This window comes from Heptranchias perlo, chromosome 16, assembly GCF_035084215.1.
Source record: "Heptranchias perlo isolate sHepPer1 chromosome 16, sHepPer1.hap1, whole genome shotgun sequence".
In the NCBI taxonomy this organism is placed as follows: Eukaryota; Metazoa; Chordata; class Chondrichthyes; order Hexanchiformes; family Hexanchidae; genus Heptranchias; species Heptranchias perlo.
The window spans coordinates 49,238,366-49,252,219 of record NC_090340.1 but is presented as its reverse complement, the minus strand read 5'-3'; the positions used below and the strand labels follow the sequence as shown (position 1 = coordinate 49,252,219).

General features: G+C 41.3%; 1 protein-coding gene across 1 annotated transcript; it reads left to right on the top strand.

Annotated features, from left to right (window-relative positions):
- Positions 1–201: 201 nt before the first annotated feature.
- Positions 202–13,755, top strand: sdr42e1 (short chain dehydrogenase/reductase family 42E, member 1). The gene is made up of 4 exons (XM_067998098.1): positions 202–473; positions 5,442–5,559; positions 6,020–6,126; positions 9,690–13,755. The coding sequence occupies exons 3-4, from the start codon at positions 6,053–6,055 to the stop codon at positions 10,786–10,788; spliced, it is 1,173 nt and encodes a 390-aa protein (XP_067854199.1). The 5' UTR covers positions 202–473; positions 5,442–5,559; positions 6,020–6,052; the 3' UTR covers positions 10,789–13,755.
- Positions 13,756–13,854: the final 99 nt, after the last annotated feature.

Here is a 13,854-nt window from a genome sequence, read left to right as displayed (position 1 = left end):
GAGGATAAATACCGAGAGTATTGTTGACAGCGGTGAGCTCAACGGCCACATCCGCACATTCTTCAGCGTTTATTTCGCCCGCCATTCTTGTCCGCCTACAGACCCACCCCGCCCAAGTTCGGAAGAACCAACCAGATGAGACTCCGCCATCTTTGATCGTGGCGCCACTTCAATGTGTGTCCTAACAGGCGCCATCTTAAGTCTTGGCTTGAAGGGCGGCCCAGTTTAAGTATGCCGTAGACATAAAATATGTAGTAACCGATGAGTTCGCCGGAACTGCACCACCGTGTTTGATTCTCGCAACCTGTTTACAATGTGAATGTTGATTACATTGTTTAGCAGTTTGCCTGTTGGGTCATTCACCAGCCGGTTTTAATTGAAGAATTCGCGCATCACGTGACCAAACAGGCTGTGACGTTGACGTATGATACCCGGAATGGCGCCATGGTAACGACTGCGAATGGTTGGATCGGGTGAGTATTGGGTGTTGGTGCGTACACGGTGAATATATTACTTTATTAAACCGGGAGTAGTGTGCCAGGAATAACTGAAGGCACACCTGTGAGCGTCTGCGGTTTGATGGGCGTTTCCTTTCCAGACGAACATATGGGATTGACGGCAGGAAAAGACCAGCTGGTCTCATCAAGCCTGCCCCACACATTGTGATGGCTGGAGCTTCATGACTTGGTACTTTCCACCCCTAGTCACGTAATCCCCTTATATAGTATGTGAGAGAAGCAAATTTCCTTAATATTCTGAGTAGTAATTGTAGAATAGCATAGTAGGAGGCCATTCGGCTCATGATGCCTGTGTTGGTTCTTTGAGAGAGCTATCCAATTAGTCTCATTCCCCGTAGCCGTCCAAATTTTTCCGCTTCAAGTGTTTATCCAATTCCCTTTTGAAAGTTGTAATTGAATCTGCATCCAACACCCTTTCAGGCAGTGCATTCCAGATCATAACAACCTGATCTTTCAAAAAATTTCTCCTCATCTCACCTCTGGTTCTTTTTGCCAATTACCTTACTTCTGTGTTCTCTAGTTGCCACTGACCCTTCTGCCATTGGAAACAGTTTCTCCTTACTTACTCTTATCAAAACCCTTCATGATTTTGAACACCTCTATCAAATCTCCTCTTAACCATCTCTGCTCTAAGGAGAACAACCCTAGCTTCTCCAGTCTTGCCAGGTGAAGTCCTGCATCCCTGGTACCATTCTAGTAAATCTCCTCTGGAACCTTGCTAAGGCTTTGATATGTTTCCTAAAGTGTGATGCCCAGAATTGGACACTACCAGTGTTTTACAAAGGTTTAGCATAATTTTCTTGCTTTTGTACTATATGCGTCTGCTTATAAAGCCAATGATCCCGTATGCTTTAACAGCCTTCTCAACATATCCTGCCATCTTCAAAGATATGTGTGCATACACCCCCAAGTCTCTGTAACCTCTTTAAAATTTTACCATTTACTTTATATTGCCTCTCCTCATTCTTCCTACCAAAATGCGTCACTTCACACTTCTCTGTATTAAATTACATCTGCCATGTGTTTTCCCATTTCACCAGTCTGTGTGTTCTCCTGAAGTCTGTTACTATCCTCCTTACTGTTTACTGCATTTCTGATTTTCATGTCATCTGCAAACTTTGAAATTATGCCCTATATACCCAAGTCCAGGCTATTAACATACAGTGAACCCTGTACAAACAGACATCTCCAAAAAAGGACACCTGCAAAAAACAGATACTTATTGACAGTCCCAAATAATTTACATTGTAATAGATACAAGCTGCACCTTGAAACAACAGACACCTGCAAATTATGAACTATGGACGGTCTTCAATACACTAAGTCTGTTTACAATTTAAACATGAGACACAGCCTGACATCACTCCTTAAAATATTCAAAGTTTGTACTTACTGTATGTGAGTCTGAAGATCGTGATTCCTTTTTGTTCGTGCCGTATCGGGTTTTGAATCCCCCGGCAGCCACTGTCCCTGCCGATCCACATGCAGACCTGAAGAAGTGCATGTGTGCTGACCCGGAAGGCGCATACGAACGCAAAATACGCGCGCTCACTCAACCAACCGCTCGCAGGGCAGTACGGTAATCTGTTGTTTCCAAACTGAAGTTCCTAGTATTGCTGCAGCTGATTAGGTGCTGTTCGTAAACAGAAGCATGATGAGTTGCCACTGGATCAAAAAATCAAGCTCATTAACAGCACGAACGTGGCAGCCAAAGCGTCCGTTTGTTGGTAAAAGCCTTCTCGTGGTAAAACGCAAGTTTCCAGAATTTTGAAGTGTAATCATGAGCTGCTTGATTCATATGAGTCCCACTGCCGTACTGCCAGAAAGCGTCCCTGCTACAGATCTGACCTATCAACAGTGAATACCATGGTTTGGGAACGGTTCCAGCGTGCTTGGTCACAGTCCATCCCGCTCTCCGGTCCACTTGTTCAACAAAAAGCCCTCCAGTACACCCAGTCCCTAGGTATCACCACGTTCAAGGTCGTTCAAGCAACCATCATTCCATCTCATCTCAGGCGAGAGTGCCAGCGTCAACCCCAATGTTGTCAGTGACTGAAAGCAGCATCTTGTGTCCATGTTCAAGTCATACGAACTAAGGGACATCCATAATATGGACGAGACCGGCATATTTTTCCGGGCCTTGCCGGACAAGATGCTCACCATCTCCGATGAGCAGTGTGAAGGAAGCGAAAAGTCTAAGGACCGCATCACAGCCGCCCTCTGCTGCAACGTTGTGGGGGAGTTCACCAAGCCTCTGATCATCAGCCATGCTGCTAAGCCCAGGTGCTTTTGTAACCTGGACATATAAGAACATAAGAAATAGTAGCAGGAGTAGGCCATACAACCCCTCCAGCCTGTTCCACCATTCACTAAGATCATAGCTGATCTTCTACCTCAACTCCACTTTCCTGCCCTATCCCCATATCCCTTGATTCCCTTAGTGTCTAAAAATCTATCAATCTCAGTCTTGAATATACTCAATGACAGCATTCGCAACCTCCTGGGGTAAAGAATTCCAAAGGTTCACAACCCTCTGAGTGAAGAAACTTTTCCTCGTCTAGGTCCTAAATGGCCGACCCCTTATCTTGAGACCATGACTCCGAGTTCTAGACTCTCCAGCCAAGGGAAATAGCCTCTCAGCATCTACCCTGTCAAGCCTTCTAAGAATTTTATACGTTTCAATGAGATCACCTCTCATTCTTCTAAACTCTGGAGAATATAGGCCCATTCTACACACTTTCTTCTCATAGGACAACTTTCTTATCTCAGAAATCAATCTAATGAACCTTCGTTGCATCCCCTCTAAGGCAAGTATATCCTTTCTTAGGTAAGGAGACCAAAACTGTACACAGTACTCCAGGTATGGTCTCACCAGAGCCCTATATTATTGCAGCAAGACCTCCTTACTTTTATGCTCCCAACTCCCTTGCAATAAAGGCTAACGTACTATTTGCCTTCCTAATTGCTTGCTGTACCTACATGTTAACTTTTTGTGATTCATTTACAAAGATACCCAAATCCTTGTGACTACCAACATTTCTTAGTCTCTCATCTTTTAAAAAAAATTCTGCTTTTCTATTCTTCCCACCAAAGTGGAAAATATCACATTTCCCCACATTATACTCCATCTGCCAGCTTCTCGCCCGCTCACTTAAGCTGTCTATATCCCTTTACAGCCTCGTTACACCCTCCTCACAGCTTACTTTCCCACCTAGCTTTGTATCGTCAGCAAACTTGGATACATTACATGAGGTCCCCTCGTCTAAGTCATTAATATGATAGGTCAGAAATGGGGATGTTCGCTGATGATTGCACAGTGTTCAGTTCCATTCGCAACCCCTCAAATAATGAAGCAGTCCGAGCCCGCATGCAGCAAGACCTGGACAACATCCAGGCTTGGGCTCATAAGTGGCAAGTAACATTCGTGCTAGATAAGTGCCAGGCAATGACCATCTCCAACAAGAGAGAGTCTAACCACCTCCCCTTGACATTCAACGGCATTACCATCGCCGATTCCCCCACTATCAACATCCTGGGGGTCACCATTGACCAGAAACTTAACTGGACCAGCCGTATAAATACTGTGGCTACAAGAGCAGGTCAGAGGCTGGGTATTGTGCGGCGAGTGACTCACCTCCTCACTCCCCAAAGCCTTTCCACCATCTATAAAGCACAAGATAGGCGTGTGATGGAATACTATCCACTTGCCTGGATGAGTGCAGCTCCAACAACACTCAAGAAGCTCAACACCATCCAAGATAAAGCAGCCTGCTTGATTGGCACCCCATCCACCACCCTAAACATTCACTCCCTTCACCACAGGCGCACAGTGGCTGCAGTGTGTACCATCCACAGGATGCACTGCAGAAACTCGCCAAGGCTTCTTAGAGAGCACCTCCCAAACCTGCGACCTCTACCACCTAGAAGGACAAGAGCAGCAGGCACATGGGAACAACACCATCTGCACATTCCTCTCCAAGTCTCACACCATCCCGACTTGGAAATATATCGCCGTTCCTTCATCGTCGCTGGGTCAAAATCCTGGAACTCCCTTCCTAACAGCACTGTGGGAGAACCTTCACCACACGGACTGCAGCGGTTCAAGAAGGCGCCTCACCACCACCTTCTCAAGGGCAATTAGGGATGGGCAATGAATGCCGGCCTTGCCAGCGACGCCCACATCCCATGAACGAATAAAATATCCACCCTTCCAGTCATCTGGAAGTACAAGAAGAAGGCCTGGATGACCAGTGCTGTCTTTACTTCCTGGGTTAAGGACTTCAGCAGTCAAATATGCAGCCATAAACACAAGCTCATTCAATTTGTGGACAACGCCCGTCTTCACCCAACACCACCTCTTCAACCCCTCGACCTGTGAAGCACCTTGGGACATTTCACTACGTTAAAGGTGCCATATAAATGCAAATTGTTGTTGTTGATGATTTACTTAGAAAACACAGGAAGACGTGCATTTTAAAGCAACAGAGAGGTCCTGGGCATTGTCACTGGGAGTTATAATGATAGATTGTGGATAGACTTTTTTTGGAACTCAGTGGCTTGGACATAAGGTCTGTGTGCAGCAAGAAGACTTTGCCATCTGCCTGAGGTACCAAAACAAACCCTCAAGTAACATACTTTCTGATTAATGATTTTGCAGGTGTGACCTGTGAATTTTTTTTGTTGGTTTTTGAGGTGGCCAAATGTTAGGTTATGGAAATAAGTTCTTCAGTAGATGGTGAAGTGTGAGAAGGCTTGACTATAAATTAAACATTAGTATAGCTCAGGTTACTATACACACACTGAATGTGACACAATGCAAACATGATAAAGTATTTCCTGCATACAGTTCCGGTAATGGTCTTGATCTCAGTCACTTATACAGATACTGTGTGTGAAAATACTAATTTTTTTTTCTTCTGTCAGAATTACTACACATGATCTCCACCTCCATATTTATTCTGTTATGGAAAGATCTCCAATGACATTGCTCACAGTTAGTCAGAGGACACGCTGAAGTTTGACATCTGAAGTGTGACTGGAAGTAAGTGTAAGTGTAATGGTTACAGGAAGTGTGCACTGCACACAATATTTTTAATATGTTACCAAAGGGCTACTTATTGTTTCTGCGTCTTTGGAACATTTTTTTAATTGTGTGTGCAAACTATAATTTACAAAATGAATTTTAAACAGATTAATGTTTTCTGAATCTTAATCTATGCTTCTGTGCCTTTTAAGGAATTTTTTTTACTGCTCCTGCTATAAAAAACAGCAGTTACAAATCATTTGAATTTTTAGTTTGCTTGTTATTTGCATTCAAACAATAGATGGACTATCAGCTTTAATACCAGCACGTCCATTGGTTTGAATTTTTGGATTGCCTGGTATGGATCTAACAGTCACCTTTTGGATAAATTGCTTTGTTCATCAGTATTGCTGTGCTTTTAGATACTGCTAAGTGGTTTTATCTTCAGTGCTGTCATCTTAAATTTTATTTTCAACAGCCCACCATACTTTTGATCATTTAGTCTAAAGAAATGGAAACCTCAGCAAAGACCTCGGTAACAGAAACTGTCCTGATCACTGGCGGGGGAGGTTATTTAGGATGTAGGTAAGAGCAATCATTATGTAGTATAAATTAAATAGTAGATGCACATAGGACTAATGTCTTAACATTCTATTCGAAAATGGGGCAGTTATTAAGTGCACTTTTCACCTGTGTTTCTCTGCGGGGAATTGCCTTTAAATTGTGGAAAGTAATAAACCCAATTCAAAATTGCAGCTGTATGCCATTTTGCTTCTGAAGTTTTTGTTCAATCTGAATCTGTTAGCATTAATGAAACAAAACTGCACAATCTGAAGTGAATTGGCCATTAGCAGGGGTAGAGTGGCAGAGCTACATGAAATCGATTGCAATTCCCTAGAAGACTGTTCTGATTATTCATGTATTTTATATAAGATAAACGTTTTGCTGGTTTACATTATCAGTCAGCCTTCTGGAAGATAGGAGAATCATACCTTGTGCCACATGCAAAGTCACAGAATCTAGTACACACAAGGAGTATTGTTAAGGCCCCTGGGTCATGGTACCGTGTAACTCGATATTTTGTGGTAAAGGTACTCTCCAGATTGTAGTGGATGCAAAGTCTGCTTACTGGAGTGACCAGTAACGTTGAGTCTTTGAAACATTTAACAATGACCTATAAACTGCTTAATATAGGCTGCTAAATGATATAAAAGTCAGCAATACAATTATGTGGAGATATAAAAAGAACAATGGAATGCACAAAGAGTGAGGTGAAAAGACACAGGAGAGGTCTACACAAATAAAATCTCTGTGGCTGATGTGTCTGTTGATTCTCATTGCCCCCTCTCCTCCTCCTCTTTTGCAACCTCACTAAAGTGTCTGTTTATCTTCAGTTCTGATGAAGGGTACATACCCGAAGAAGTCATAACCTGTCTCTCTTTACAGATGCTAACTGACCTGCTGTGTATTTCCAGCATTTTCTATATTCTCTGTAAAACTCAATACAGTATTTTGCTGTAAAACTTGCTTTTCTTGTTGCAGCTAATCTTACTATAAGCCTGCTCTAGACTCCTAATCAGGATTGGTTGAGATTTGCAAATATGCAGTTGCTTTATAATCATTTAGGGATCATTTCTGTATATATCTCATTGCCTCCCTACTCTTAAAATAGAGATCTGGTGATGATCGTCCAGTCAGAAAAAAGCAATTGTTTATATATAATATTTTAAAAACACAACCTTTATTTCTGTGTCAGATGCAAAGCAGTGACATGATATGTACAATCTACATAGTCCTTTTTTTTATTCTTTATGTACACAGCTCAAATTGGCCAAATCTGCATCTTTTGGATTTATAGTTCAGTTTGGCTTTTGTCTCAAGTTTATATTTTGTTGAAGGTAGCTCAATTTAGAATGCTGTTCACCTTTTTCCTTCTCGTTTTGGGAATTGCTTTACCTCAACTTGGGCAGCTTCTGTTCCATGAAGTTTGATAAAGGACCATGTAACACTCTTGATGAAATTCAGTAGAGAGATTGCTGTGCTGTACTAAATGAATTATGGATGCACACTTGATGGTTCAACAATAAGTCTGGTGTTCAGCAGTAATAAAGACCAGATGGAAACATTTAAACAGCTTGTGCTATATCTGTTTTATTGGTGAAGATACATGCATATCATGTAGATACAAATTCTTCTACAGATTTCAATAATTAACCTCACTGATATCACCCAAAAATCTTAGCAAAGATCTTGTCAAAATTCACTCCAATGTTTGACTCGCCTTCCTGTCGGTGATCTGGAGTTGCACAGTGATGATATCTGTGGGGGGATAAATTGCATCATACAGCTTGTAAACAGTCCCCTGGTGTACTTGTAATGGTAGCACACAGGTTGGAAATAAAGGGCGTACCATCTGTTTTGTACTCATTAACTTGAGTTTTTCCTCACCATCTGTGAGTTACTTCTCCTTGTATTGTGATTAACCCCTTTCTGTTTGTCTTTATTATCTTTTTGATTTCATCCAGATTTCAGACCTTTGAGGAATTGTGCATTTCGATATCACATTGCACAATCTCTTTTTCTACTTTTATCGCTACAGTTCTGGCTCGCATTGATGGTTTTGTGAATGGATTAATCTGCGTTCAAGTAATTGATGGGGGATTGAATGCATGAGAAGTTAATGAGAGGAAAAGATTAGAGGAAAAAATATGCAGAAACTTTATAAAGGAAGAAGAAAATGCAGAGGTTAAAAAGGCATAAACTTTAGGAAGAGTGAAGTATAGAATTAACAAAAAAGGAATTTTATATTGAGTAATAAACAGAGAAGACCACCTGGGTAAAAAAAAATTCCTTTTAAGGAATTTACTTGATGTTCTCTTGATGGTTCAGCAAGTTTGTCCAATGAGTAGCTGAGCCATACAGATGAGGAAGGTCCTAGATTCTGTTCCTACAATTGTCTTCAGGATCCTTGGATTAGAGAGGGGAAAGTTGCCCAGGGCTCCCACTTCTGATTACTATCCAGCGGCCCCTATTAGAAGTATGTGTGTATGGATATTGGATGAGCACAGGTTCAAACTTGGCTGTGATGTTCCCTGTGGTCAAAATGCCTCATACATAAAGAATGGCCACCTGGGTAGGGTATTGGAGAGTGCCTACACCTGTGAAACTGAACCTTAGCAAGAAGTCAAAGCTTTCAGAAAAGAGATGTAAAAAATTGGCAAGAATTTTTTTTAAAAAATGATCTCTGCCTAAAGGGTGACGGAAGCAGATTCAATAGTAACTTTCAAAAGGGAATTGGATATATATTTGAAAAGGAGAAATTTGCAGGGCAATGGGGAAAGAGCAGGGCAGTGGGACTAATTGGATAGCTTTTTCAAAGAACCAGGACAGCCATATGGCCTCCTTTTGTGCTGTATGATTCTATGATTCCCTCCTCTTTCTTGACTATGTGGGGGTTCTTGTTTATTGGAGTAGCAAATTATAGTTGATCCATAAATTTCCATGAAGGTGGAATACTTGCATTTATATAGTACCTTTTACATTTTCAGGACATTCCGAAGCACTTCAGTCAATGAATTACTTTCAAAGTGTAGTCACTTGTTATGGAGGCAAACCGGACCGCTAATTTGCATACTGAGAGATCCCACAAAAAGTAAATGAGATAACTGGCCAATTAATCTGTGTGGCTTGAGGATGAATCTTGGCCAGGACATTTGGAAAGCTCTCGTCCTCTCTTTTGGGTAGTGTCATGGGATCTTTTATCTCCACCTGAACAGTTAATCTCATTCAAATGATGGTGCCTCTGACAATGCAGCACTCCCTCAGTACTGCACTGAAACATCAGCTTAGATTATGTGCTCATGTCTTGGAGTGGGACCTGAACCCACAATTTTCTGACTCAGTTTACGGTACTACCAATTGAACTAAGTTGATTTTTGTAATTATAGGAATTTGTAAAATACATGCACAAAAATACTGAAATGTGCTCTAGCGTGAGGTAATTTGTATCTTTTTTAAACCAGATTTATACTTCACAAAGAATAACTTGTGCATGTTCTGTACAATAATTGTATGCTAATGACCTTTTCTAACAGTGAGCTGTTTTTAGGAAAATAGTTTTACACTGCCGATTACCTTTTCTGTTTCAGATTGGGCTACACCCTGCACAAGATGGGCATAAATGTGGTCCTCTTTGACATCCACAAACCCATACAACAAGTGCCTGATACAGTAGTCTTTATAAAGGGAGATATCTGCAACTACATGGAGGTAGAGGCTGCGATCAGGAATGTAGATTGTGTTTTCCACTTAGCTTCGTATGGCATGTCCGGAAGAGAACAGTTAAATAAGAAACTAATAGAGGACATCAATGTTAAAGGGACAAAGCATGTGATCCAGGCCTGCCTGAAGAATGGGATACCAAGACTGCTTTACACAAGTACATACAATGTTGTGTTTGGGGGCCAAGTAATTACAAATGGGGATGAATCTCTCCCTTATCTTCCGCTGCATCTTCATCCAGATCACTACTCGAGGACCAAGTCTTTAGCTGAGATGGAGGTGTTACATGCAAATGGCACAAAGCTAAAGAACAGCACAGGTGTTTTACAGACCTGCGCCCTACGCCCAGCAGGCATTTATGGACCTGGCGAGCAAAGACACCTTCCAAGAATAGTTAATTATATAGAGAATGGACTCTTCAAGTTTGTATATGGGGCTGCAGACAGTCTGGTAGAGTTTGTCCATGTTGACAACCTTGTTTCTGCACACATACTGGCAGCAGAAGCTCTAACTGGAGGAAAGAATTACATAGCTGCTGGCCAGGCTTATTTTATCTCTGATGGTAAGCCAGTGAACAACTTTGAATTTTTCAGACCATTGGTAGAAGGCCTTGGCTACAAGTGCCCCACAATTCGACTGCCACTCACACTGATATATTTCATTGCCTTCCTCACCGAAATCATTCATTTTTTTGTAGGCCGCATTTATAATTTTCAACCATTTCTGACTCGCACAGAAGTCTATAAAACTGGGGTCACTCATTATTTCAACCTACAGAAGGCTAGAAAAGAACTAGGGTACAATCCCCAGGAACATAGCCTGAGTGAAATAGTTGAGTGGTTCAAAGCTCGCGGTCATGGGCGGAAGCTAACCACGTACAATGTTAAACGCTTTATGTGGGATGTGATTTTTTGTATGTTGTTGTCTGCCTTTATCATGTCTTGGCTTCCGGTAGTTTCAGCATAGTATTCCATATAGTTTATGTTCCACTGGCTATTGTTTGCAGCATAGACCCTAATTGGGATGGTTTGATAATAGAGGCTACAACATGAGACTCAGTGCGTTATCACGTTTATACAAGTGAACCTGACTGCATAATATGTGACAAAGTTGCAAATGGTTCAGCTTGCCAGTTGTTTTAAATATGGTTTGCTAGAGCCTGTATGGTGGTTTGTTTATGATAGGCAAGGAATTTTAGTGTTAAAACATTTTTCTGAATCGGTAAGTTTAAAGAAACTGAGGGCTTTCGCCACATAGGCATTACATCGTCTTCAATGCCTTCTCGTCCTCTGCCGCCCAGTCACCTTTCACATGCATGCTGACGAAAACCAACTGCATCGTGCTCTCTCTCGCGCTCTATTCCCCCCCCCCCCCACCACCCAAAGAGGGGCTGGGGTGCTCAGTCGTTGAGTATATTTGATAGATTATTGGACACTAAGGGAATTAAGGGGGATGGGGTGGGAAAGTGGAGTTGAGGTAGAAAATCAGCCATGATCTTTTTGAATGGTGGAGCAGGCGCGAGGGGTCGAATGGCCTATTCCTGCTCCTGTTCCTTATGTTCTTAATCCAAAGGCTGTTCCTACACTCTTCAGCTGCCTGTCTAACACCAAGATCTGGATGAGCCAAAATTTCCTCCAGCTTAATGTTTTATAGAAAAAAAACCAAAGACATCAAGAGCAATTTTAACCCTGTCCGCACGGTGGAAACTGTAGGTGGTTAAAATAGCTTATGAGCCTCACCCGCTGACGTCCCACTATCTTCCCGCAGGTTCTAATCTTAACCCATTCTTCTGAGCAGATGAGAGGGACAACCGCTGGAAGCTGACGGGGTCCTTCTTTAAATATGCAGATTGGGCTTCAACGATGTCATCGGGCCCAACTGCAGTTTTAACCCGAGGCTTGCGCGGGCAAGCAGTTGTGGCTTCCCTGCCAGGGTAAACTAGTGGGAAGAGCAGCCGAGGGCAGAAGAGGCTCAAAAGGGTCATTGTTTTTCTTTGGTTAGCAGTGGTATGCTTCAAAAACATAGATAGGAAGAGAAGCTTGGAGGTGAGGTGGTAAGTGGGAGGTTGAGGTTAGGCTTTTTATTAGGAGTGGGTGAGTCTGGTAGTTCTGAAAGGAAGTGGCTGAGGAATAGGATCAATTTATAATGTCTTTGAGCATTATACTGAGGAAGAGTAGTTGAGTGGTGAGAAGGTGTCAGCGAAGCACGAGGTGGATCCTGTGGAGGAATTATATCTGACAAGGGCTGGGGTTGTGCTAGAGGAAACGCTATAGCATGCGACGACACCAAAAAAAGTGGTCAGGAAAGGTGGAGGGGCTGGAGTGGGTTGAGGCAGCTGAATAGATCGCCTTGATTTTGCAACAAAGGTGCTTTATAATGGGGAAGTTTAGAATTGCACTTGCCCTCCAGAATGTGTTGAATTAAAAAGCTGGTTTGGCCTTAGTGAGGGAGAAGCAATATTTGTTCGGATAATAAAACGGTTTGAAGCCCTTTTTAGCTGCTTTGCATTTTGTCTGTCAAGTTTATGATGAACAGGTTTATATGTTTAAATATAAAAATGAAGAAAAGTTAAAGATGAACTGAAGGAAATTAATCAAACATTTTTCTAAAAGACTGAAAACTACAGGAGCACTGTAAAATAAAGTGATAAAACAAAGCAGGAGTTTTGGAGTTAGCTGAACAAATGGGTAATGATTGCGATATTAATTTAAATATCAAGGTTATTTGTATTCTAATTCATTCATGGAACTATTCATAATGTGAAGCACTTTGCCGTTCATATGGAGGCTTGTGTGAAAAGGTTTAAGTGGTTTGAAGGTTAAATTCAAGTTAATTTAATGCTAATACAAGTGCCCATAAGGCTCCAAAACAGGATGACATTAAATAATCACCATGGTGACATAAATTAGGATAAATGAGCTATTTCCATATATGGCATCTTCAGCATGCCTCAGTGCTTCTATTAATGAATTACTTTTTGAAGTGTGTTTGTTATGTAGGCAAAAATGGCAGCCATTTCTGCACCAGCAGCATGCCACAATCAGCCAGGAGATGAAGTAGCAGTTAATCTTTGTGTTATTGGTTGGGGGAGGAATGTTGGTCAGGGCAAACCAGGAGAACTCCATGCTCTTCTTTGAATGGAGGCATGAGATCCTTAACTAAGAACAGGAACTCCAGCAATACAGCAGTCATCCAGAACTGCACTAAAGTGTCAGCCTAGATTACAAGCTTAACCTCATTGTTACGGAGCTTGAAAACACAATTTTCTGACTGAGAGGTGAATGTAAACGAGGCAAACTGGCTGGTTGGTAAAAGCAAAAGATTGGTTAGCCTGTAATGAGTAACTCATTCTCCCTCAATCTTCTTCAGACTCTGACGCATGCATTTAAATTTATACATAATCCTATAAATGTGATTTTAATTTTTAAAACTGTGTGAAAAGCATTCAGCCAGTTAAACGCAAGTGAGAGATATGCTGAAGGTACTAAAACTTATTTAATATACCAAAGATAAAATTGCCAGGGTAAATGGAAACGGTAGGAATTGCATAATTCTTAGGATTTTTCTCATTTTGTAAATCGTGTAACGATTCTGCCGAAAACCATTTGGATATTTCAGATTCTTCTTTTAAATTCCAAGCAATTTCTAGAAAACTTTTTTTTATATAACCAGAACTGCTGAAATTGAGATGTATATCTGCACCAGTGGAACTAAACAGAAAAGTAAACTTAAGTGTGATCATTTAAAGATCGGCTTCTTTGGCATACTAAGATTTAATATTGTTTCTGTGCAGATACAATGCTGTAATTTTTTGTGATTGATGAAAATGTAATTTCACTTTTTTCTTTGTTTAGCAAGTAGTTATTCTGGTAATATGGTACAATTTTTTGTAAAGATATTTGTACAAATACTTTTGCTACTAATAAATTTATCTTGTGGACATATCTGTTGTGTGATAGTATGTATATATTTTAAAGCAACCTGTTTAAGCAGTAAGTTCTGGCTTATTTTTAAACTATGAGGCTTTAATAG

Excerpts from the sequence above, each read along its gene's own strand:
- sdr42e1 (XM_067998098.1), top strand. The coding sequence starts at position 6,053 with ATGGAAACCTCAGCAAAGACCTCGGTAACAGAAACTGTCCTGATCACT. Across the intron at positions 6,127-9,689 it reads GGAGGTTATTTAGGATGTAG|ATTGGGCTACACCCTGCACA; the intron begins GTAAGAGCAATC and ends TTTCTGTTTCAG.